A 25,397-nucleotide genomic window follows, 5' to 3' on the forward strand; every position below is an offset into this window, starting at 1 on the left:
TTGGTGAGTTTAATGTTATCCCAGAGGTCTCTGAGATTGTCCTCAATTCTTTTCATTCTTTTTTCTTTATTTTGCTCTGCGGTAGTTATTTCCGCTAGTTTATCTTCCAGGTCACTTATCCGTTCTTCTGCCTCATTATTCTGCTATTCATTGCTTCTAAAGAATTTTTAATTTCATTTATTGTGTTGTTCATCATTGTTTCTTTGCTCTTTAGTTTTTCTAGGTCCTTGTCAAACATTTCTTGTATTTTCTGCATTCTGTTTTCAAGATTTTGGATCATCTTTACTATCATTACTCTAAATTCTTTTTCAGGTAGACTGCCTATTTCCTCTTTTCTTAAAGTATTAGTTTCTTTTTTTTTAATAAATTTATTTATTTATTTAGTTTTGGCTGCATTGGGTCTTCGTTGCTGCGCACAGGCTTTCTCTAGTTGCAGCGAGTGGGGTCTACTCTTAGTTGCAGTGCGCGGGCTTCTCATTGCGGTGGCTTCTCTTGTTGTGGAGCACGGGCTCTAGGCACATGGGCTTCAGTAGTTGTGGCTTGTGGGCTCAGCAGTTGTGGCTCACGGGCTTCAGTAGTTGCAGTGCACGGGCTCTAAAGCACAGGCTCAGTAGTTGTGGCGCACGGGCTTAGTTGCTCCGTGGCATGTGGGATCTTCCCAGACCAGGGCTCAAACCCGTGTCCCCTGCATTGGCAGGCAGATTCTTAACCGCTGTGCCACCAGGGAAGCCCCACCTATTTTCTCTTCATTTGTTTGTTCCTGTGGGTTTTTACCTTGCTCCTTCATCTGCCGTGTGTTTCTCTGTCTTCTCATTTTGCTTAACTTACTGTGTTTGTGGTCTCCTTTTTGCAGGCTGCAGGTTCGTAGTTCCCGTTGTTTTTGGTGTCTGTTCCCAGTGGGTAAGGTTGGTTCAATGGTTTGTGTAGGCTACATGACGGAGGGGACTGGTGCTTGTGTTCTGGTGGATGAGGCTGGATCTTGTCTTTCTGGTGGGCAGGACCACGTCCACTGGTGTGTTTTGGGGGTGTCTGTGACCTTATTATGATTTTAGGCAGCCTCTGTGCTAATGGGTGGGGTTGTATTCCTATCTTGCTAGTTGTTTGGTATAGGGTATCAAAGCACTGTAGCTTGCTGGTCGTTGAGTGGACCTGGGTCTTGGCATTGAGATGGAGAACTCTGGGAGAGCTTTTGCCGTTTGATATTACATGGGGCCAGGATGTCTCTGGTGGACCAATGTCCTGAACTCGGCTCTCCCACCTCAGAGGCTCAGGCCTGATACCAGGCCAGAGCACCAAGACCCTGTCAGCCTCATGGCTCAGAGGAAAAGGGAGAAAAAAAAAAAAAGAAAGAAAGGAAAAAAGTAAATAAAATTATTAAAGTAAAAAATATTAAAAATTAAAAAATTAAAAAGTAATAAGTAAAAACAGAAAGAGAGAGCAACCACACCAAAAAACAAATCCACCAATGGTAACAAGTTCTAAAAACTACACTTAAAACCCCTAAGAAACCAAAAAAACAGACAATCAGAACCCTAGGAATAATGGCAAAAGCAAAGCTATAGAGACAAAATGACACACAGAAGCACACACATACACACTCACAAAGAGAGGAAAAGGAAAATACATGTATGTTAAAAGAAAAGGAAGACAGCAGCCCAATCAGTTAACAGATCTACCAGTGGTAATAAGCTCTGAACACTAAACTAAGGAAACAGAAAACCAGAAACGAATTAGATGCAGACAGCAAACCCCAAGTCTACAGTTGCTCCCAGAGTCCACCTCCTCAATTTGGGATGATTCGTTGTCTACTCAGGTGTTCCACAGATGCAGGCACATCGAGTTGATTGTGGCGATTTAATCCGCTGCCCCTGAGGCTGCTGGGAGAGATTTCCCTTTCTCTTCTTTGTTCGCACAGCTCCCGGGGCTCAGCTTTGGATTTGGCCCCCCCTCTGCGTGTAGGTCGCGGGAGGGCGTCTGTTCTTCGCTCAGGCAGGACGGGGTTAAAGGAGCCGCTGCCTCGGGGGCTCTGGCTCACTCAGGCCGGGGGGGAGGGAGGGGCGCGCATGCGGGGCAGGCCTGCGGCGGCAGAGGCCGGCGTGACGTTGCAGCAGCCTGAGGCGTGCCGTGTGTTCTCCTGGGGAGGTTGTCCCTGGATCACGTGGGGACAGTTTCTTGCCTTTTGGGAGGTCTGAGGTCTTCTGCCAGCGTTCAGCAGGTGTTCTGTAGGAGCTGTTCCACACGTAGATGTAGTTTTGATGTATTTGTGGGGAGGAAGGTGATCTTCACGTCTTACTCCTCCACCAGCTTGAGGTGCCTCCTTTAGAAAGGAGGCTTTAGAAACACATTGTGATATTGTGATTCATCATCCTTCACTTTACATGTAAACAATTGCTAAATAACCAAACTTTGTTATTAACGTGAAACAGATGTTTAGGCTGGAAAGTATATATTTGACTCATGGCCCTGGTTATCTTAGCCAATGTCTCACTCCTAAAGGAGTCAACTGTCTTCAGCCCTAAAGAAGGAAGAATCCCATTAACAATGATTTTGCTTTCGTACATCAAAAGTCTTCTATAAAATGTTAAATACCATAGCTATGAGGAGACACACATAGCAGCTACCTGAAGGGCAAACAGAGCTTCCTGGTTGTTGCATTTCTATTATATTCTCTGGGTTGGTTTTAAAATGTTCAATTGTTCTGGGCATTATCCTTGTCAACAAGTATACAGTAAGCATGTGTGTGAGGCCACCGTGCTGGGCTTTAAGATAGGAATCATTCTGTGTGATTGGTCTGCAAAAAACTCGACTCTGCATTCCGTGCCCTTGGTCTCAGCCTAGTCAGCAAGAAGATAATCAGTGTCACTTCATCCTCAGCTCTCCCTGAGGCAATGACGTTCCCTCAGAAAGCACCAGCTTTGCGGTCAGTCAGACCTTGAATAAAATCCCAGCCTGTATGCTCGGTTAGGTGTTTGACTTTAGGAAATTATTCAGCCTGTGAGCCTCAGTGGACTCATGTGTCAAATGGGATGACTGTCTCTATGTGCCTCCCAGAAGTCATGAACGCCAAATTAACCCTGTACCCATTTTGTTTTCCTTCCCTATATTTCTGTGTGCTATCGTTTCAACTTTTAATTCCGTTAAGTCTAGACGTATTTTATGTATCCTTGCAACCTACCTGAAATCGTTTCTGAAATGGCAGAACACAGTCAACCCATGAAAGAATACATGTGTAGACCACAGAGCGTCACATCCACAACCAGCGTGCTGTGAGATGCCCCATAAATACTAGTCTTCACCATCAGGTGCTGTGTTTATTTTGAGGCCTTAGCCAGTCCCAGAGCCCAGGTTCTGTTCTTTGAGCATCACAGCTGCCTTAGTGAAAAAAACAAGATCTTCGAAGTGCCACTCTTTTGTGGTTTATCAAACAACAAAAGAGATGGTCAGAATACTTGAGCCAGTCTCAGTGAGCTCTCATGGGTCTTACTGTGCTACTTCCCAGCCCCTTCCTGGGTTTGTAATATAGAAGAGGGACTAGCATGGACCCTTGGAATTACAGAATCCCCTCTGGACCGTCCACAGAAGGGAGGCCTCCTCCTCCTCGGAGTGGAGCAGGACTTGTGTCTCACTGGGCAGCCCGTGTGATATTTGTCAGTCACAGCTGGGGCTCTAGTTGCGCTGAATCTGCTCCTTGTGGCATGACCCGGATACCCCAGTCACCTGGATACACCTGCTGATCCTGGAGCAACCCGCATCCTTGGGCCTCCTGTACATTCCATCCTTTACCAGTTTGAAGGCAGCTCTCCTTCCCTTCTCAGGTCTCTGCTTCAGGCTTAACAGTCCTATCTGTGTTTTGTGTGAAATCGTCTAGACCTTGAGCATCTCAGCCGTCCTCATCCAGTTGTTTCCTGGGTTGACCCTGGCTGTGCCCTCCTTAGACTGCTCCAGGTGTCACCTACTCAGCTCATGGTAGGGGGACCTGTTACTTCCTCTGAGTCCTGTGTTCTGCTCTCATTTATGCCTCTTAAAATTGCAACCCTCGCAATTATTTTACTCAGGTATTGCCAAGTCTTCATCATCCCACTCTCATGCATGTGTGTTTTACTGAAAAGCCAAAATTTACATTTCCTCTATCAATTCTCAACTTCTTGACTTTAACTCAACATTCTAGTCCTTAGAGGTCGATGTCACCGCTGTCCTTCATCATCTCTCCAGCCCCCTCACTTGTGCTGTGTGCACGTGGGCTTGCCTGTCACCATCTGGGTCTTCGTTCATGATCTGTTAATGATGATGAGCTGTACAGAGCCATGGATGCCTGACTTGGTTAAGGCAGTCAGAAAAAGGAATTCTCAACTTCACGCTTTATTTTCTACCTTTTTCAGAATGGGGAGGATTTTGCTGGATATTCTCTTCCCAGTGAGCTGTTTTAAGCATAGTTTGTAGATCTTTGTGCAAAGCATCGAGCATCTCAAAAGGCATTCTTTTTTAAGTATAAAGCAGGAAGCTTATATGGCTTATGTGTTAATAGTAAAATACAGCACCGTAATTCAGATTTGCAGTTATGGTGGGAGGGATTTATATATTTCAACTCGCAATTAAGCTACCCCCCAATTTATCTGGATATGTTTTCAAAGCACCAGTGACAAAGGTCACTGTGGAGAGAAAGTCATGAAGCTCCCTTATCAGATGTCTTAGGGCTGTTAGAGCTCTCGGATGCACATGTAGGAGTGTGTTGGGCCCTGGATGTGTTACTATTAAATGTAATAAAGGCCGTAGGAACGATGCAGCAGTAACAGGAGTGATCGTCGTCTTTTTGTATTTAGTGAACACCTGCTCACCTGCTCGGACATACTCATTCCCATCCTGACACCCACTTTGGAAGTAGAATTTCATTTTTCTCATTTCGCAGATCAGAAAAAGGAGACTCAGGGAAGTTCAGTAACTTGCCCAAAGTCACAGAATAAGGCAGTGGCCGATCCAAGATATTAACCAGGTCTGGCCTTATTTCAAGCCCTCTCCATTGTGTCCCGAAGCCTCTCAAAATATCTCCCACAGCAAAAAAAAAAAAAAAAAAAAAACCCAAAAACCCATAAAACAAAAAAACCAGTGACTGTCAGTTAAAGCATTTGCTCTTGACTCGAGAGCCCGTCTGGAAGGCGGCTGCAGCCCGGGGCCCGGGGTCCCTGTGTGCCTCACTCCAGAAAGGCCTTCTCTGGGTCCCTAGAGGAGATCTGTGCAGCCTCTCTCTGTGGGGGGCAGCGCCAGGTGTGACAGAGGTGGCCATGCGCCCTGTCGCCTCCTCAGAAGCAGACGTTGGTCCCAAACCTCTCCTCCACCCTCAGGCAGGTCCAAAGTGACCCAAGTCAAAACCAGCACGACTCTCCCAAGGCCACTCTCCAGTTCATCTGCTGAGCTGTCTCACTGATGACTAGACCACAGGAGCCTCGCAGCTCAGGGGCTTGGAGCCCCTCCGCAGGCTCGGCAGGAGGTGGTGAGGGGCCACCCGGCCAGGTGACCGTCGCCGGCGAGTTTGTCTTTTGCTGATTCTGCGGGGACCTTGCGATGCTCCCGCATTCCTGAGCGTGGTGCCGAGGTGCTTCTCCCCGAGGTCCCGGTCGGTCGGGAGCTGCAGCCCCGCCTGCTTCTCCGCAGCCCCGGACCCTGAGCAGGGAGAAAGAGGGGCGGCCCCTTGGGTGTGGCCTGCTGCCTCCGGTATTTCCAGAGCGGGAACTGGGAGCCTCTCCCACTGGGAGACCCAGGACCACCAATGGCGTGAGGCGCCAGGGTGCCCAGGTTCCAGACCTTGCCGGGCTTTTAAGTAACTTGATAGGCCTGTGAAATGGATCGGGAAACGCCCTCACTTTTCCTGGGGGCTGATGGTAGGTCTTAGGGAATCCTCCCCCCGGAAGGGACTCCGAGGCTGATGCGTATATAAATCTGGGAGTTCTGAGCAATTTAAAAATGCCTGGGAGTCACTCTGAGGTTCCACATGTGTGTCTATTGATCCACGAGGCGTGTTTCGGGATTGACACGGTTTAGGACACGTGTGAGGAGGCAGTGCATTCCGGGACTTACAAGCACAGCCAGGGTGGGAAATCGGACCAAGTCTCGAACTTTCCAAAAGCGATAGAGGTGAAGAGAAGCCAGCAAGAAACATTCTTAGTTATGCAGCACGAAGTGGAGATACCAGGCAGCCTGAAGAGCCGCAGAAGCTCAGAGCTTAGTGTCGGTAGATCTCAGCCAGGTGGCTGGGGACACGTGGGCCGAGTCTGTGATGTACAGCCGGCAGCCTGCCTCACGTTTCATTCCACTCTAGTAAAACTGAGCCCTGTGTAGACATTTTCCTGGACTTCAGGCCACAGGTAAGCAAGAAGCAGACGAGCAGGTGAGACCGTGGCCAAAAAGGCAAGAGAAAGGCAAGGTGTGAAACCCAGAGTTCCAGAGAAGGATTGTTTCTGCCTGGGACTTGGGATGTGGCAGGCCTGCAGGGGAGGAGAATCATCTTTCCCACCGGGCTTCGTAGTGTGAGATGCAAGCCTAATGCTGCTGGCAGCCTTTTTGTCCCCATGAGGTGTGAACTGGCCTGAGAACACAGCAAATGGGCAGGGCCGAGGGACGTGGAGGATGATTCCTGATGACACCGTGCATCCTAGCCCCTGAGTCCAGCTGGGCTCCATTGACCTTTCAGCTGTGTGAACCAGTGAGTTCCAGATTTTGCTTAAACCGTTTCCAGTTGGGTTTTCTGTCACTTGAAATCGAGAGACTTGTAATAAGAGCAAGTGATGGCTTTTATCGAACAGATCCTTCCTTCATAATTCTATTTGGAGGGATGACAGCACGAAGGTAAGACCTTTAGCACCGTAATTCTGTGAGTCTAAATAGTCTAGAATTCCAGAGAAGGGTGGAGTGGCAGACAGGAGTCTGAGCCTCCCTCGCTCTCTGGCTGATACACCCTGTGTCTTCATCAGTCCTTCCACCTCCCTCCTCTGCCTTGGATCTGCTCAACTGGAAACCCAGGTCTATGTCTGAATGCTGTTATGTCTGCAACATTAAATGATGAACTTGGCCCCATCCTGCTGTTTTGCTGACGGATGAGAAAGCTCACACACACGTACCCAGGGGTAAGGGTTGGCACTTCGGGTGTGGTGATGAGCGATTATGCAAATGTATTCCAGAAGCATGCCGCTTTTGAGGAACTCCAGTGTGTGGAATTTCTCAGATAGCGCTGGTTTGAGCTTATTATTCATTATGCTGCAGTACATAATTTTACTCAGAGTCCTGTGCCATCCTGCTGAGCAGTTACGGAATCTAGAAAGTGCAGAGTAGGGAAGTTGACCGGGCGCCTGCCGGAAGGGCTGCGCCTGCCCACCTGCTTCCGGCCGTCTGGTGCTGTTGACTCGACACGTCAAGGTCACCCGAGAGTCAAGGTCACCCAGGAGTGAGGCTGTGTGGCAGAGTCCGGCTGATGGGTGGTCGCAGGGAGTATCCGCCTAGCACAGCACAAGGGCAGAGCCCTTCTCGGGCCTGGCAGCTTTTTCAGCTTTTAAGGATGTGTTGGAGATGGGATTGATTGATTCTAAACAAAGGAAGGCAGAAGGCTTCAGCTTTTCAATCTGCATTGCCTCAAACCCTTTTACTGCAGGGCTCACACGTTCCTGGCGCAGGAGATTTTCTGGGCAGATGGAGGTATCTGCACAGTGAGGGTTCACTCCCCAGCACCAAGAGCCCTGAGCCCTTTCCAAGGCCTTGCTTGTGACCAGCCAGCACGCTAAGTGCACGTGACTGGCCATGCCGTCCCCATTGCCGACAGAGACATGGGAGGACCCATATGGGCTGTGGGGTGACCCCTCTGAGTCCTGGGGGACTAATGCATTTCAGGCTCTAGCTTAAGACTCCCTCCTTACCACTGCAGTCATGGGGTAGGGGGCGCTCTTTGATCTTGTTACTGTCGACTGAAAACAGGCACAACTGAAAAGTTGAGAATTATGTTTTATTCCGAGGACTTTCTGAGGACTTCTGTGTTTCTTGCTAATGCACCCTTAGAAGGTATTAGTGTTGGGACAGGATCGTTTTGGCCTCATTCCCTTACCACCCCTACACCTAGGAAGCATATACTATATTGTAAAAGAATATTTTGCCAGAAAAATTAATGTAGGAAGCTTTCAGTATTAGTGATATCACCTGTCACTATAGGTCATACAATCCTTTTTGAAGGTTCTTGGTATTTGGTTTTATTGTTCCTTTTTTTGCCTTCTCCTCAGAGTTCATTCCCCAAGGGGCCCTACTGTCCTTCCATGCAATGCCCCTGACGCAGAGCCCTGAAGTCAGCCTCTCAGATGGCTCCAAAGAGGTAAGGGGGGAGCCAGGATATAGAGGAGTTTTTGCAAGAAAAACCAGGTAGTCGGAACATCAAAGGGTGACTGTTAATTAAAGCAAAGCAGACATCTCAAGTGAAGGAATAGAGCGCTTTTCTCTATATGGGCAGATGCGAGAGTCTGGGCTCATTGAGAGCGTTCCTTTGATCTGCACCTTAACTATCTAGGGCCAGTGTCATGTTCTTTCCCATCCTGAGTCTCCTCAGGGTGCACGTTTGGGGGTGGCTGCAGCGGCTGAGGGCTTGGTGGTGGGCGTCCTGTTTGCTTCCATCCTGAGTTCCCTCAGGGTGCACCGTTGGGGCGGCTGTAATGTGATGGCTCGGTGGCTGCCACATCCTTTGTCTACTGATATGGCAGGTGCCACTTTTCATTCACAAAACCCTGAGCGTATTTCCAAGGCTGGCTTCAGTCCCTCACTATTGAAAGCCAAGACCTGACCCAGGCTTTGCATGTGGTTGCTGTTTGGTTCATGGTACTATTGGCTGATGAATGAAATTAATGCGTTATGTGAACATAGGAAGCCGTGCTCTTTTTTCCTTGTCACTTTGGAAACATTCTGCTATCATCACTCCATAGGGTTTAGAATGCTCTTTCGTGTCTGGATTACTGTGTTTGCCTCTCTCTGTAAAGGCAATTAAGTAGACAGATGCTCCCTATCAGGCTTGTTTAAATGAAAAATGACCAATAATGGAAAAATAATCGCATACATGAGAATTAGAAAAAATATTACCCGATAAGAATAACAGCAATTTAATGTATTATATTCTTTTTCTGATTTGTAATGTCTTACTAAGTTACATTTTAAAAAATTATTTGTTTTGGAGGTTGTGTGGTTGGAGCTTAATTTCCTAGAGACAGGGAAGGCTTTGGAGAGAGGTGTACTTTGAGGTTTGAGAGAAAGGAGAGAAAGTTCGTAGTGGATTTTAAAGAAAATTGCATAGAAAATGAAATTTTAAAAACGATTAATTTTAAGAGCCGTCCAAACATAATAGAACGCTAGCTTTCTAGCTAAAGTTATCATGGGCAAAGGAGAGCCCCTTGGGAAGCCTTCCGAGGAGGTTTTCTTGTCATTGTCACACTGTCTGGGGGAAAAGCTGGGGCAGGTGGCAGACACTTGGAGGAGGTGAATGAACTCATTTTCTGTTGACTCTGGTCCCTGTGCTCCCAGAGCCAAGATTCAACACAATTTTAATATTTAAAATCAAATTTGAAAAACACTGTCAGGATAAAAAAAATACTATTTCTTTTTCCCCATTAAAAAGTACTGATGTGGTGATATCAAAACTATTTTCTGTTCATCCATTGTCAATCCTGATGACCCTGGGTAACAGGCCTGTTACAAGGTTCAAGTGATTCTTAGTTTAGTTTTGTAGTAGACTGCCATAGAAAGGACTCTGTATGGGGAGGGGGAAGGGTGAGCAGTGACGGGGCGAGAGAGAGTCATGGACATATACACACTAACAAACGTAGTAAGATAGATAACTAGTGGGAAGCAGCCGCATGGCACAGGGATATTGGCTCGGTGCTTTGTGACAGCCTGGAGGGGTGGGATAGGGAGGGTGGGAGGGAGGGAGACGCAAGAGGGAAGAGATATGGGAACATATGTATATGTATAACTGATTCACTTTGTTATAAAGCAGAAACTAACACACCATTGTAAAGCAATTATACCCCAATAAAGATGTTAAAAAAAAAAAAAAAAGAAAGAAAGGACTCTGTATTTTAATTTCCTACCAAAAGTGCTATGTTTTAGTTGCGATTTTATGCACTCAGAAAACTGAGGATCAGAAGGATTATGTGATTCTCTCCTTTACATCCCTCAATAATTTGATAAGTCATAAAGCAAGTGAGAAACAGAAATCAGATTTATCAACGTAAAGTTGCAGTCTTATTCTTGGGGTTCCCCTGCCTTATTGTTTGTGTACTGTTTCCAGGACGAATTATTTTGCAGAGGGTACACCATCATTAAAAATGCAAACATGAGGGCTTCCCTGGTGGCGCAGTGGTTGAGAGTCTGCCTGCCGATGCAGGGGACACGGGTTCGTGCCCCGGTCCGGGAGGATCCCACATGCCATGGAGCGGCTGGGCCCGTGAGCCATGGCCGCTGAACCTGCGCGTCTGGAGCCTGTGCTCCGCAACGGGAGAGGCCACAGCAGTGAGAGGCCCGCGTACTGCAAAAAAAGAAAAAAAAAAAAATGCAAACATGAGATGTCAAACCTGCATAAATACCTTTATTTATCATTTAGTCAGTGTAACTGATTTGACCAGGTGCCACATGGTGATGGTAGAATTAGGAGCATCCTTTTAGTTGAACTTGATTTTGTAACAGATCTGAAGACTGAGTGCGGGTGAGGTACAATGTTATACTTTAGGAGTGAATAAAATAGCAAAGGAAGAGTGTAGTCCATCTCAGCGGAAAGCAGAGCTGGTGTGATTTTAATAAGTGCCACGTCCCTTGAGGACTAAACAGCACCGTGTCTTAACAGGCTTCATGTTCGGAGAACGTGTCTTCTCGAGTTGTGTCTCTCCTGACACAAGTGGCTGTGAAAACGGAAGGATCTAGATGTAACTCATCAGGGCTGCGCATGTCACTGCAAAATCCTGCAGTCCCATTGCCAAGGGTTGGTGTTTCTTTTTGCTGTGTGCTCATCTTGATCCAAATTCTGTGCGTACCAGTGGTAACTAATGAAAAAATAAATGTGTCTTCATCCCCAGGAGAAATAACACCCGGAACTCTAAAGAAAACACTGTCAAATCCGTGATATTGGGCCTCTTTTTACCAGGAGGCTATAGCACCCAGAAGTCAAAACCTTAAATCATTCATGTTAATCCTGGGGAAAAACCCAGCAGCACCCTGGTCATTTAATCCTTACGAATCTGCTACAATGCTCTGCATCTCCATCTTTTCAGTTCCCCATCTGGCTGACTCTTTGCCCAACCACATGCAGCTAGATTTTTTTATTACTGTTTTTATTAGTTGCATTTGCAGAAAGAGAAGAAACACTTTTCACCCCCTAAATATTTATGACTTCCCAGTGAATGAATAGTTGGACTTCTTCTCCTGTATTTGGAGTGCTGGAGAGTCTTGGATTTTTCTGACTGAAACAGGAGAAGTGATCCTAATTTGTGACGCAAGCAAGTTAGGGTGAGAGATGAGAATCTCACACGAATGCATTGTAGTCACGGAATTCAGGCCTGCTATTAGCTATGGAGATTTTCTTAATTGAACTTTTTTTTTAAAAGCTAAGTATAGATTCACATGGAGTTGAAAGAAAGAATAAAAAGAGATCTCCCCATGTACTCTTTATCCAATTTACATGTGTTAACGTCTTGTAAAACGATCACCAGGATATTGATGTTGGTCCAGTCAAGATACAGACCAAGTCCATCCCCACAGAGACCTCTCCTGCTGCCCTTAGATAGTTACACACTCTTCCTTTCTGCCCCTCCCTCCTTCTTACCTCCTGTCAACCACTAATCGGTTCTCCAACTCTATAATTTTGTCATTGCAAGAGTTTTATATAAACGGAATCATATAGTGTTTAAACCTCGTGGGATTGGCTGTTTTCACTCACTGTAGTTCAGTGAAGATTCTTCCAGGTTGTTGTATGTCGGCAGTTTGCCCCTTCTAATTGCTAAGCAGTATCCCATAGTATGGAAACCACAGTCTGTTTAACAACTCGCCCACTAAGGGACATCTGGGTTGCTTCCAGTTTTGGGGCTATTATGAATAAAGCTGCCAGGGACATTTGTCTGTGGGTTTTGGGTGAACATAAGTCTTCACTTCTCTGGCATAATTGCCCAGGAATATAATTGCTGGGTCCCATGGTAGTTTTTTTAAAGAAACTGCCAAACTTTTTTCAGAGGAGCAACACCATTTTACATCCCCACCAGCAACGCGTAAGGGTCTAGTCTCTCCATATCCTTGCAAGTATATTGATGTTTTCACTATTTTATACTTTAGCCATTCTAATGGGTGTATAGTGATATCTCACTGTGGTTTTAATCTTCATCTCCCTAATGACTTATGACATTGAACGTCTTTTTCTGAGCTTATTTGCCATCAGTATGTCCTCCTCAGGGAATTGTTTGTTCACATCTTTGCTCACTTTCTAATTGGATTCTTTGTGGGTTTTTTGTTTGTTTTGGTTTGGTTTTCTTACTGCTGAGTTTTGAGGGTTTTTTATATATTCTAGATACTAGCACTTTGTTGGATATGCGGTTTGCAAATATTTTCTCTCAGTCTGTACCTGGTCTTTTCATCCTTTTAACAGAGTATTTTACAAAGCAAACGTTTTTAAAAAGATGTTCTTGTCAAATGCACATGGACAATTCTCCAGAATAAACCATGTGTTAGGCCATAAAACAAACCTCAATAAATTTAAAAGGATTGAAATCATGCCACATATGTTCTTCAGCTACAATGGAATGAAATCGGAAATTAACAGCAAGATGAAATCTGGAAAGTTCCCAAAGAAGTGTAAAGTAAAGCTACTTAACCAATGGGTCAAAAAACAAATCACAAGAGAAAATAAAAAATATTTTGTGATGAATGAAAATGAAAACATAATATATTAAAACTTACGGTATGTAGCAAAAGCAGTGCTCAGAGGGAAATTCATAGCTGTAAATGCGTAAATTAAAAAATAAGAAAAATCTCAAATCAATAAATTAGTCTTCCATGTTAAGGAACTAGAAAAAGAAGAGCAAACTAAACCAAAGCAAGCAGACAGATGGAAATAGTAAAGATTAAAATGGAGAGAAATGAAACAGATAATAGAAAATCAATAGAAATAATAAATTACACCAAAAGTTGATTCTTTGAAAAGATTGACAAAATTGACAGGCCTTTACCAAGAATGACCAAGAAAAAAAGAAGACTCAAATTACTAAAATCACGGAAGTGAGGATATTACTACCAACATTACATAATTGAAAGAGAATTCTATGAACTACCGTGTACCAACAAATTAGATAACCTAGCTGAACTGGAGGAATTCATAGAAACACACACCCTACCAAAACTGACTGAAAAAGAAATGGAAAATCTGAATAGACCTATAACAAGTAAAGGGAATTAATTGGTAATCAAAAAACTCCTAACAAAGAAAAGCCCAGGATGAGTTGGCTTCCCTCTGGAATTCTGTAAAATGTTTATTTTATTTATTTATTTATTTATTTTTTGCGTTACGTGGGCCTCTCACTGTTGTGGCCTCTCCCGTTGCGGAGCACAGCCTCCGGACGCGCAGGCTCAGCGGCCGTGGCTCACGGGCCCAGCCGCTCCGCGGCGTGTGGGATCCTCCCGGACCGGGGCACAAACCCGTGTCCCCTGCATCGGCAGGCAGACTCTCAACCACTGCACCACCAGGGAAGCCTGTAAAATGTTTAAAGAAGAATTCACATCAGTCCTTCTCAAATCTCCCAAAAAAGAGTAGAGGAAGGAATAGTTCCTAAATCATTCTGTGGGTCCAGTATTACCCTGATACCAAAGGCAGACAAAGTCATCACAAGCAAAGAAAACCTTAGACCAATATCCCTTATGAATATAGATGGAAAAATCATCAAAAAATACCAACCCGGATGAAACTTGTGTATATATTCAACTTAAAAGGTGACAGTGTCCTTCTTTAGTGTCTGGCTGCCTTCTCGATGTCCAGATTTCTCTAATGCTGCCTGCAGCATGAAGAGAACTGCTGCAGGAAGGGGGACCCCTCCCAGGGCCCGAGAGCGGGCTCTTGTCTAACACTCAGAAATGTGTCTGAGGAGACACACGTGCTGACAAAGCAGAAGACTTTATTGGGAAGGGGCGCCCGGGCACAGAGCAGCGGCGCAAGGGGACCCAGGAGGACTGCTCTGCCACGTGGCTCGCAGTCTCGGGCTTTATGGTGATGGGGTTAGTTTCCGGGTTGTCTCTGGCCAATCATTCTGACTCAGGGTCCTTCCTGGTGACCCGTGCATCGCTCAGCCAAGATGGATTCCAGCGAGGAGGATTCTGGGAGGTTGGTAGGACATGTGGACTGGCGTCTCCTCTCTCCTTTTGACCTTTCCTGAATTCTCCTGGTTGGTGGTGGCTTGTTAGTTCCAAGTTCCTTACCAGGACTTCCTGTTGTAAGAGAACTCATGCCAGTGGCTACTCTGGTGCCTGGCCAGGGTGGGCGGGTTCAGTCTGTGGTCCCCCTCCCAGAACTACAGTCCATCCATCCTGGCTTTGCCGTATCAACAGGCATTCCAGCCAGCCACACTTCCCCATCAGAAATGGGAATACTTCTCCCATAAATTGTCTGTGTCTGTGCTGACACACTGGAACCTGAAGCAGTAGAATTAAGTAAATTCCTGTTAAATTATTTAAGCTCCTCAGATGAGGCCACATAAGAGAGAAGGTGCTGGATTTAGATGAAGGAGGCAAAGCTTGAAGGGAGGGAACCAGCCCTGCCGTATTATCATAAGAAAGGGATGCTTTGAGTACGTCAGTTTCTCTGGGAAGACCAATGAAACTACTGGACTCTCGGCCTGTGGCGCTCAGGACAGCGTGGCCTAGCAATGAGCCTTGGCTTTGCCAGGCAGGGGCTGAGAGCACACACCGCAGACGCCCACCTGGCCACACCAGCATTCTGTACTTCCCCTGAGATTGTGGAATGAGTCGGGAGCCCGCTTCTTCTCCCTGAGCAGCAGAACTGATGTTCATGCAATAGGAGCGTGAAGGCAGAAATCCAATTACTGAGCTAATTAGCACCTCTGAGTGGTAAGCACCAAATTTACAGGAGGAAAGCACTGGAGATAAGCTCAGAATACCCAGTATGGTTGACAGTTGGCCTTCTTAGAGAGTCTGGTGGCGAGCCAGAGGCCCTGGGGCACACAGGCAGCATAGCTTAGTTACCGCTGATCAGAATTTAGCACTCTGCAGCCAGAGTCTTTTGCAAAGATAGCCTTCCAGTTAACATAGCTTTAGAAGGTGTTTTAATTCCATAAGGAGTTTGGTAAATGGCTTTCTTTTGGCGCAGTCCCTCTTTAAAAATTGTTTATTCTGCTGCTGAAAATTCCATTTGTCCTGGGTCTTAAGGAGAAATTAAAATTCCATTTAGGGACTAACTATGCCGACATGGGATTCCAGCCTTCATTAGAAAGAATTTTGTTGTTTGCTTTATTTTCTGCCACCCCAGGCTCTTTTATTTTCAAAGCCCGTCTGAGGGTATTTGCAAGGAAACTGAAGCAGTAATAGAACATTGTGCTGGGGTTAATGGCCTTTTTGAGCTGTAACAGAATGTTCCTCCTTTCCAACCCATCTGTAGAGTTTGTTTTACAAAACTCAAATAGGATCCTGCCTAGATGGTTCTCAAATATCTGAGACATAGGACGAAATGAGAATACCTTTTTTTTTCTGAAGACAAACTTTCTTATTTATTTAAAATACAGATGCATCTAAGCATCTTTTTAATCTGCTCTGATTCCCAAGAGACAAGTTCACGACTAAGCACTAAAAAGTGCTCGTCATTTAGTTAATCACACTCAGTATGTCAACAATCACATTGAAATGTTATCTAGAAGCAGTCTCCTTTTTTCTTAGCAGGTGTTATCAGAGAAAACCACTTCAGAAGCAGTATTATCTTTGACTATTCATTTATATTGTCAACAAATGGAGTGACTGCTGCGTGCCAGATGTCAGCAAAATGGTACCTCACGGTCCTTAGGGTCTGATGTAAGAGGCAGAAGTAATCAAATTATCATGTGAGAAATGGAATATTGCTGCGTATTTGGGCCTACTTTTCAAATTAATAAATGCAATATTCTTAAAAAAAAAAAAAAAAGAAAAGGAAATGGAATATTTCCTGCCATGTCAGTAAACAAAGGATGTCACAGTCATCAGCAATTGATGGTGAGCTGGTGAACCCTGAGGGAACTCAGGAAGGAAAAGAATACCTGCCACCTAGCAGCCATCAGACTGCAGGCTTTCCCTACAGTGAGCCCTGAGGAAACTCAGGATGTGAAAACACAGGATACTGGCCCGAGATAGCTGAGGTACACATCAAAGGAATGATTTCAGTGAGCCCAGACTCTAGCATCTGCGCATACACAGAAAAGCGCTAAATTCCTTAACTTGAGATATCTGGTTTTCTTTAGTTAGCAATATGATGTTCAGACTACCTGCCCTTTGTTGCAAAACTTCTATATATCCTGGCTACCCGCTCACCTCCTCGGAGCAGTCTCTCAGGTTTACTTGAGATGCTGCCTTCCTGGCTTAAATTCCTAGAAATCCCCCCAAATAAAACATAACTTTCAACTTTTAGGTTGTGAATATATATATATTTTTAGTTGACACACACAAAGATGAGTATGACGTAGAGTGAAGGCTCCAGAGGCCGCCCACCTGGGTCCAGATCTCGGCTAGACCACTCACGAGCTCTGTGACTTTGGACATTTAATCCACGGTGCCTCAGGTTCTTGCTCTGTGAGAACAGGTATATTCACCTAAGAAGGTGGTTGTGAAGATGTAACGAGTTCATACACGTGAAGTGCTTACATGAGTAAGTGCTACATAAATGGTAACGGTCAGCTTTAGTAGTTATAGTAACTGTGACACGTGCTCCAAAGGAGAGGTATGAAAGTGCACACCACACGTGAATGTCACCCAAAGCGGGTGCCAGGAAGGCTTCCCTGAGAAGGTGATACTTAGCTGGAGGGAAAGATTAGAGGAGTCAACAAGGAAAAGTGGGTGGAGCTGGAAAGGAAGTCCTCCACACAGAGGACATGACAGGTGTAAAGGATGCAGGGGAGGGAGGGAGGGAGAAGGAGGTCAGGGCATGTTGAAGGTGCGGAAAAAGAAAGCCAGGGTGGCTGGAGCACAGAAAGCAAAGGGCAGAGGGATGGCAAAGTCAGGGGCCAGACATGGTAAAGATCGGACCCTCATTGTGTTCAAACTTGTATGGTTTAGCCGTATGAAATGGCCGTTTTTGCAGGTCATAAACAGTTGAATATCATCAACTTCATGTGGTTGACGTCAGTTTCACACTTCATCCTTCAAAGGATGACGAGACCACCACTCAATGTCTGAAATAAGTCACAGCTGGTCCGGCACAGTCCCTCCGAGCAGAGCAGACTGTTGCACACTGATAAAGGGTTTTCGGGACATCTCAAGGTCAAGGGCTGGTGAATTTTACAGACATACGTGGGCTGATACCCTCCGCAGGGCAGTCACTTGGGGAGTGACTGTTGACCCCTGAGAGGTCTGGACTGAGTCTGTCCCTCACCAGCTGACTTTCAGAAGCAAGGGGCCACCATGGGCTGGCTGGCTTGCGTACCAAAGCTGTAAGTTGAGGTGGGTTGTCATAACTGAAAAGGTTTAAAACTGGTTCTGGTGGCCACTGGTTACCATGGCTACAGGCGATCCAGCTTTTCCTAAGCTTGTGAGAGCTGTTTTTATTCTTGTGGTTCAGCCTAAGAAGGGTCTGTAAGAATGGGCCCAACTCTTGAAAGCAAGTGGTGGAGACATAGACTACTAATCACGAATTTTCTGGAATCAATTTGAAAAGAAAGGTAGCTATGTGTGCACTGCTCTGAAGTTCTGAAGGTGAGTGACAGTCCATTGGCAGTTCAAACGCTTGCTTTCATTTTGTGGACCGGGTGCTCAAAACTGATAAGATTGAAGGCCAATCTCCCATATCCTAAGTGCTAGTTATCTCTTCCCTCTGTGTGTTTTCTGTACTTTTCCCTCCCTTCCAACCCCTCCTTCTCCCGACAGCCTTGTCGAAGTGGAGCAAACACCCTAATATGTGAGCTCCATCTCCCCTGCATTTCCCACTCACACAGCTGATTCTGTGAGCCAGCTGTCATTTGGAGGGATCTAATCAGAACCTCTTCCCCTTTTGTGGCCCCCTTCTAGTACAAGACGCATGGATAATTCCAACACAAGACTGGTGGTCCAGATTGAAAAGGATCCAGGTAAGAGGATATCTTCCTTCTCTCTTTTTATTTATTTATTTTGTTGTATAGGTGGATTCCTTCAATCCAAAAAGGGGAATTAAGTACTCACTATTTTTTAATCATTGTGGAGACAATGCATGCTGACGGTAAAAATAAAACTGTGCAGATAGAACTGATCGAGTATCCTGATTTGGGTTAGAAATGCATTCCTCCCTTATTTAGAAATGATTAGATATCTTTTCAGTATTGAATGACCCTGTTAATACATTTTAGTTTGTGTATGCTAAACGTCGAAATATAGACAATAAACCTTGGTATTAGTCTTCTGGCAAAATTTTTTTTTGAAAAGTGTCAGTGTTATGATGTCCTTAAAGGCAAGCAATTCCAGGATCCAGGATCCAGAAGTCTTCAGAAACTTTGTACCACATTAAGCTATGGAAAGATTTACCTGCCGGAAAAGTACTTTTTTCTTCCGGTAATCTATTTCACTTTTAACCATCCGACCTCTTTTTTCCTCATATCAGTATGCAAATTTCAACTATTCTGTATTTTTATCCACCTCACTCTCTCTCTCCCTTGGGCCAAAAATGTTGTCTAGGAAGAATTGTGTCATGCTTATTAGCTGTGTTTGAATTGCGTATACATAATTAGTTTGAAATCATAATTTGGAACTTGAAAATACCTGAAGAGGCAGGTTTATTTTTTGTTTAACTTTACGTCAGCCCAACTTTCAGGGGGCATGGGTTGGGGTATAAGTGTCTCTAATGTGGATCTGTGGGACTCTAACTTGGCAGGGCCATTGATATTAGGTATACGGACAGTTTCATAAGTGCGTTGCACCTTTAGTTCATAATTTTGTCTCATTTTAATCTAATTATACAGATGCGTGGTCATGGTGTTCTAAGCTCTCCACTTTTAGTGGTGTAGATTCTTTTGTTTTATTCGAATGTCAAACAGTTTGAACAATTAAGCAAAAGTTAATTCTCTCATTCAGGCCTTTCCTTTAAAAGTGCTAGAGACTCAAAGTAATCTCTAATTAGTGTCTCAGGATGCATGCTGGTTCATCATAGAAAATGAATATCATGGCAGGTCAGGAAGGCTTCATCTGCATAGAAAGTTAAGCATACTGATACTTTATTAGACAACATGACCTGACTCAGTCCATAGGACAGTTCATTTTTTTTTTTTTTTTAACATCTTTATTGGGGTATAATTGCTTTACAATGGTGTGTTAGTTTCTGCTTTATAACAAAGTGAATCAGTCATACATAAACATATGTTCCCATATGTCTTCCCTGTTGCGTCTCCCTCCCTCCCACCCTCCCTATCCCACCCCTCCAGGCTGTCACAAAGCACCGAGCCAATATCCCTGTGCCATGCGGCTGCTTCCCACTAGCTATCTACCTTACTACGTTTGTTAGTGTGTATATGCCCATGACTCTCTCTCGCTCTGTCACAGCTCACCCTTCCCCTTCCCCATAACCTCAAGTCCGTTCTCTAGGAGGTCTGCATCTTTATTCCTGCTTTACCCATAGGTTCTTCATGACATTTTTTTTCTTAAATTCCATATATATGTGTTAGCATACGGTATTTGTCTTTTTCTTTCTGACTTACTTCACTCTGAATGACAGACTCTAGGTCTATCCACCTCATTACAAATAGCTCAATTTCGTTTCTTTTTATGGCTGAGTAATATTCCATTGTATATATGTGCCACATCTTCTTTATCCATTCATCCGATGACGGGCACTTAGGTTGTTTCCATCTCCGGGCTATTGTAAATAGAGCTGCAATGAACATTTTGGTACATGACTCTTTTTGAATTTTGGTTTTCTCAGGGTATATGCCCAGTAGTGGGATTGCTGGGTCATATGGTAGTTCTATTTGTAGTTTTTTAAGGAACCTCCATACTGTTCTCCATAGTGGCTGAACCAATTCACATTCCCACCAGCAGTGCAAGAGGGTTCCCTTTTCTCCACACCCTCTCCAGCATTTATTGTTTCTAGATTTTTTGATGATGGCCATTCTGACTGGTGTGAGATGATATCTCATTGTAGTTTTGATTTGCATTTCTCTAATGATTAATGATGTTGAGCATTCTTTCATGTGTTTGTTGGCAGTCTGTATATCTTCTTTGGAGAAATGTCTATTTAGGTCTTCTGCCCATTTTTGGATTGGGTTGTTTGTTTTCTTGTTATTGAGCTGCATGAGCTGCTTGTAAATTTTGGAGATTAATCCTTTGTCGGTTGCTTCATTTGCAAATATTTTCTCCCATTCTGAGGGTTGTCTTTTGGTCCTGTTTATGGTTTCCTTTGCTGTGCAAAAGCTTTGAAGTTTCATTAGGTCCCATTTGTTTATTTTTGTTTTTATTTCCATTACTCTAGGAGGTGGGTCAGAAAGGATCTTGCTGTGATTTATGTCATAGAGTGTTCTGCCTATGTTTTCCTCTAAGAGTTTGATAGTTTCTGGCCTTACATTTAGGTCTTTAATCCATTTTGAGCTTATTTTTGTGTATGGTGTTAGGGAGTGATCTAATCTCATACTTTTACATGTACCTGTCCAGTTTTCCCAGCACCACTTATTGAAGAGGCTGTCCTTTCTCCATTGTACATTACTGCCACCTTTATCAAAGATAAGGTGTCCATATGTGCATGGGTTTATCTCTGGGCTTTCTATCCTGTTCCATTGATCTATCTTTCTGTTTTTGTGCCAGTACCATACCGTCTTGATAACTGTAGCTTTGTAGTATAGTCTGAAGTCAGGGAGCCTGATTCCTCCAGTTCCTTCTTTCGTTCTCAAGATTGCTTTGGCTATTCGGGGTCTTTTGTGTTTCCATACAAATTGTGAAATTTTTTGTTCTAGTTCTGTGAAAAATGCCAGTGGTAGTTTGATAGGGATTGCATTGAATCTATAGATTGCTTTGGGTAGTAGAGTCATTTTCACAATGTTGATTCTTCCAATCCAAGAACATGGTATATCTCTCCATCTATTTGTATCATCTTTCATTTCTTTCATCAGTGTCTTATAATTTTCTGCATACAGGTCTTTTGTCTCCTTAGGTAGGTTTATTCCTAGATATTTTATTCTTTTTGTTGCAATGGTAAATGGGAGTGTTTTCTTGATTTCACTTTCAGATTTTTCATCATTAGTATATAGGAATGCCAGAGATTTCTGTGCATTAATTTTGTATCCTGCCACTTTACCAAATTCATTGATTATCTCTAGTAGTTTTCTGGTAGCATCTTTAGGGTTCTCTATGTATAGGATCATGTCATCTGCAAACAGTGACAGCTTTACTTCTTCTTTTCCGATTTGGATTCCTTTTATTTCCTTTTCTTCTCTGATTGCTGTGGCTAAAACTTCCAAAACAATGTTGAATAATAGTGGTGAGAGTGGGCAACCTTGTCTTGTTCCTGATCTTAGTGGAAATGCTTTCAGTTTTTCACCATTGAGGATGATGTTTGCTGTGGGCTTGTCATATATGGCCTTTATTATGTTGAGGAAAGTTCCCTCTATGCCTACTTTCTGCAGGGTTTTTATCATAAATGGGTGTTGAATTTTGTCAAAAGCTTTCTCTGCATCTATTGAGATGATCATATGGTTTTTCTCCTTCAATTTGTTAATATGGTTTATCACATTGATAGATTTGCATATATTGAAGAATCCTTGCATTCCTGGAATAAACCCCACTTGATCATGGTGTATGATCCTTTTGATGTGTTGTTGGATTCTGTTTGCTAGTATTTTGTTGAGGATTTTTGCATCTATGTTCATCAGTGATATTGGCCTGTAGTTTTCTTTCTTTGTGACATCCTTGTCTGGTTTTGGTATCAAGGTGATGGTGGCCTCGTAGAAGGAGTTTGGGAGTGGTCCTCCCTCTGCTATATTTTGGAAGAGTTTGAGAAGGATAGGTGTTAGCTCTTCTCTAAATGTTTGATAGAATTCGCCTGTAAAGCCATCTGGTCCTGGGCTTTTCTTTGTTGGAAGGTTTTTAATCACAGTTTCAATTTCAGTGCTTGTGATTGGTCTGTTCATATTTTCTCTTTCTTCCTGATTCAGTCTTGGCAGGTTGTGCATTTCTAAGAATTTGTCCATTTCTTCCAGATTGTCCATTTTATTGGCATAGAGTTGCTTATAGTAATCTCTCATGATCTCTTTTATCTCTGCAGTGTCAGTTGTTACCTCTCCTTTTTCATTTCTAATTCTATTGATTTGAGTCTTCTCCCTTTTTTTCTTGATGAGTCTGGCTAGTGGTTTATCTATTTTGTTTATCTTCTCAAAGAACCAGCTTTTAGTTTTATTGATCTTTGCTATTGTTTCCTTCATTTCTTTTTCATTTATTTCTGATCTGATTTTTATGATTTCTTTCCTTCTGCTAGCTTTGGGGTTTTTTTGTTCTTCTTTCTCTAGTTGCTTGAGGTGCAAGGTTAGGTTGTTTATTCGAGATGTTTCCTGCTTCTTAAGGTGGGCTTGTATTGCTATAAACTTCCCCCTTAGAACTGCTTTTGCTGCATCCCACAGGTTTTGGGTCGTTGTGTCTCCATTGTCATTTGTTTCTAGGTATTTTTTGATTTCCTCTTTGATTTCTTCAGTGATATCTTCATTATTAAGTAGTGTATTGTTTAGCCTCCATGTGTTTGTATTTTTTACAGATCTTTTCCTGTAATTGATATCTAGTCTCATGGCGTTGTGGTCAGAAAAGATACTTGATACAATTTCAATTTTCTTAAATTTACCAAGGCTTGATTTGTGACCTAAGATATGATCTATCCTGGAGAATGTTCCATGAGCACTTGAGAAAAATGTGTATTCTGTTCTTTTTGGATGGAGTGTCCTATAAATATCAATTAAGTCCATCTTGTTTAATGTATCATTTAAAGCTTGTGTTTCCTTATTTATTTTCATTTTGGATGATCTGTCCATGGGTGAAAGTGGGGTGTTTAAGTCCCCTACTATGAATGTGTTACTGTCGATTTCCCCTTTTATGGCTGTTAGTATTTGCCTTATGTATTGAGGTGCTCCTATGTTGGGTGCATAAATATTTACAATTGTTAAATCTTCTTCTTGGATCGATCCCTTGATCATTATGTAGTGTCCTTCTTTGTCTCTTTTAATAGTCCTTACTTTAAAGTCTATTTTGTCTGATATGAGAATTGCTACTCCAGCTTTCTTTTGGCTTCCATTTGCATGGAATATCTTTTTCCATCCCCTTACTTTCAGTCTGTATGTGTCTCTAGGTCTGAAGTGGGTCTCTTGTAGACAGCATATATAAGGGTCTTGTTTTTGTATCCATTCAGCTAATGTGTGTCTTTTGGTGGGAGCATTTAGTCCATTTACATTTAAGGTAATTATCGATATGTATGTTCCTATTCCCATTTTCTAAATTGTTTTGGGTTCGTTATTATAGGTCTTTTCCTTCTCTTGTGTTTCTTGCCTAAAAAAGATCCTTTAGCATTTGTTGTAAAGCTGGTTTGGTGGTGCTGAACTCTCTCAGCTTTTGCTTGTCTGTAAAGGATTTAATTTCTCCATCAAATCTGAATGAGATCCTTGCTGGGTAGAGTAGTCTTGGCTGCATGTTTTTCTCCTTCATCACTTTCAGTATGTCCTGCCACTCCCTTCTGGCTTGTAGGGTTTCTGCTGAGAGATCAGCTGTTAACCTTATGGGGATTCCCTTGTGTGTTATTTGTTGCTTTTCCCTTGCTGCTTTTAATATTTTTTCTTTGTATTTAATTTTTGACAGTTTGATTAATATGTGTCTTGGCGTATTTCTCCTTGGATTTATCCTGTATGGGACTCTCTGTGCTTCCTGGACTTGATTAACTATTTCCTTTCCCATGTTAGGGAAGTTTTCAACTATAATCTCTTCAAATATTTTCTCAGTCCCTTTCTTTTTCTCTTCTTCTTCTGGAACCCCTATAATTCGAATGTTAGTGCGTTTAATGTTGTCCCAGAGGTCTCTGAGACTGTCCTCAGTTCTTTTCATTCTTTTTTCTTTATTCTGCTCTGCAGTAGTTATTTCCACTATTTTATCTTCCAGGTCACTTATCCGTTCTTCTGCCTCAGTTATTCTGCTATTGATCCCATCTAGAGTACTTTTAATTTCATTTATTGTGTTGTTCATCGTTGCTTGTTTCATCTTTAGTTCTTCTAGGTCCTTGTTAACTGATTCTTGCATTTTGTCCAATCTATTGTCCATTCTATCTCCAAGATTTCGGATCAACCTTACTATCATTATTCTGAATTCTCTTTCAGGTAGACTGCCTATTTCCTCTTCATTTGTTAGGTCTGGTGCATTTTTATCTTGCTCCTTTATCTGCTGTGAGTTTTTCTGTCTTCTCATTTTGCTTATCTTACTGTGTTTGGGGTCTCCTTTTTGCAGGCTGCAGGTTCGTAGTTCCTCCTGTTTTTGATGTCTGTCTCCAGTGGCTAAGGTTGGTTCAGTGGGTTGTGTAGGCTTCCTGGTGGAGGGGACTAGTGCCTGTGTTGTGGTGGATGAGGCGTTGGAACCTCGATGCCCAGTTCCCCGGCCGCGGCCGCTTCTCCAGAACCCGCGGCAACTGAAAGAGGGCGAGAACTGAGGCCCCAAGTGGCTCCGCGGCCAGCGAGCTTCTTCTTGTGGCCGCCACTGACGGGAGGCTGAAGCGACGACTGTGGCGCAGGGCCAGCCCGTTAGGCGACCCCTGGATGCCCCCGGCGGTGGCGGCGGCAGAGACACGGAGGATGCGGCTGGAGCGCAGACGGAGGCTGTAGCTCCATAGGACAGTTCATTTATTTCCGTTAATCATGATTAGGTTATAAATGCACTAATTTCAATTCAGCTTTTCACTGGCATGAATGCCTAGCAATGATATCCATAGTTTGATAGTGTTATTTTGTAGATTTCTTAGCGGTGGATCAGTGATCTTCCTTATGCGGATGCACTTGGGGCCACTCTGCACCTTCCTGCACCTCCAGTCATGCTCTGGTTCCCAAGGGTACAGAGCAGGGAAGCTCCGTTCAGATATCTAGGCTTTATCTCGAACTTCCCTGAACTTCTGTTGCTACTCCAATAGCTGGAAGGGGTCCTGGAGCTTTGCTTTAGGCCTTTTCTCTTTGGGGCAACTCCAT

At 43.8% G+C, this 25,397-nt stretch overlaps 1 protein-coding gene across 1 annotated transcript in view; it reads left to right on the forward strand.

The window, feature by feature from the left end:
* Positions 1-25,397, forward strand: part of PCNX2 (pecanex 2) — a gene marked incomplete at its 3' end in the record, with an annotated part of 278,430 nt that overhangs the window by 196,068 nt on the left and 56,965 nt on the right. The window contains exon 24 of the mRNA XM_082854963.1: positions 18,250-18,308. Coding sequence (XP_082711089.1) covers positions 18,250-18,308 — 59 coding nt within the window. The remainder of the gene's footprint in view (positions 1-18,249; positions 18,309-25,397) is intronic.

The sequence above is a fragment of the Leucopleurus acutus genome, assembly GCF_964270905.1.
Source record: "Leucopleurus acutus genome assembly, chromosome: 14".
NCBI lineage: Eukaryota > Metazoa > Chordata > Mammalia > Artiodactyla > Delphinidae > Leucopleurus > Leucopleurus acutus.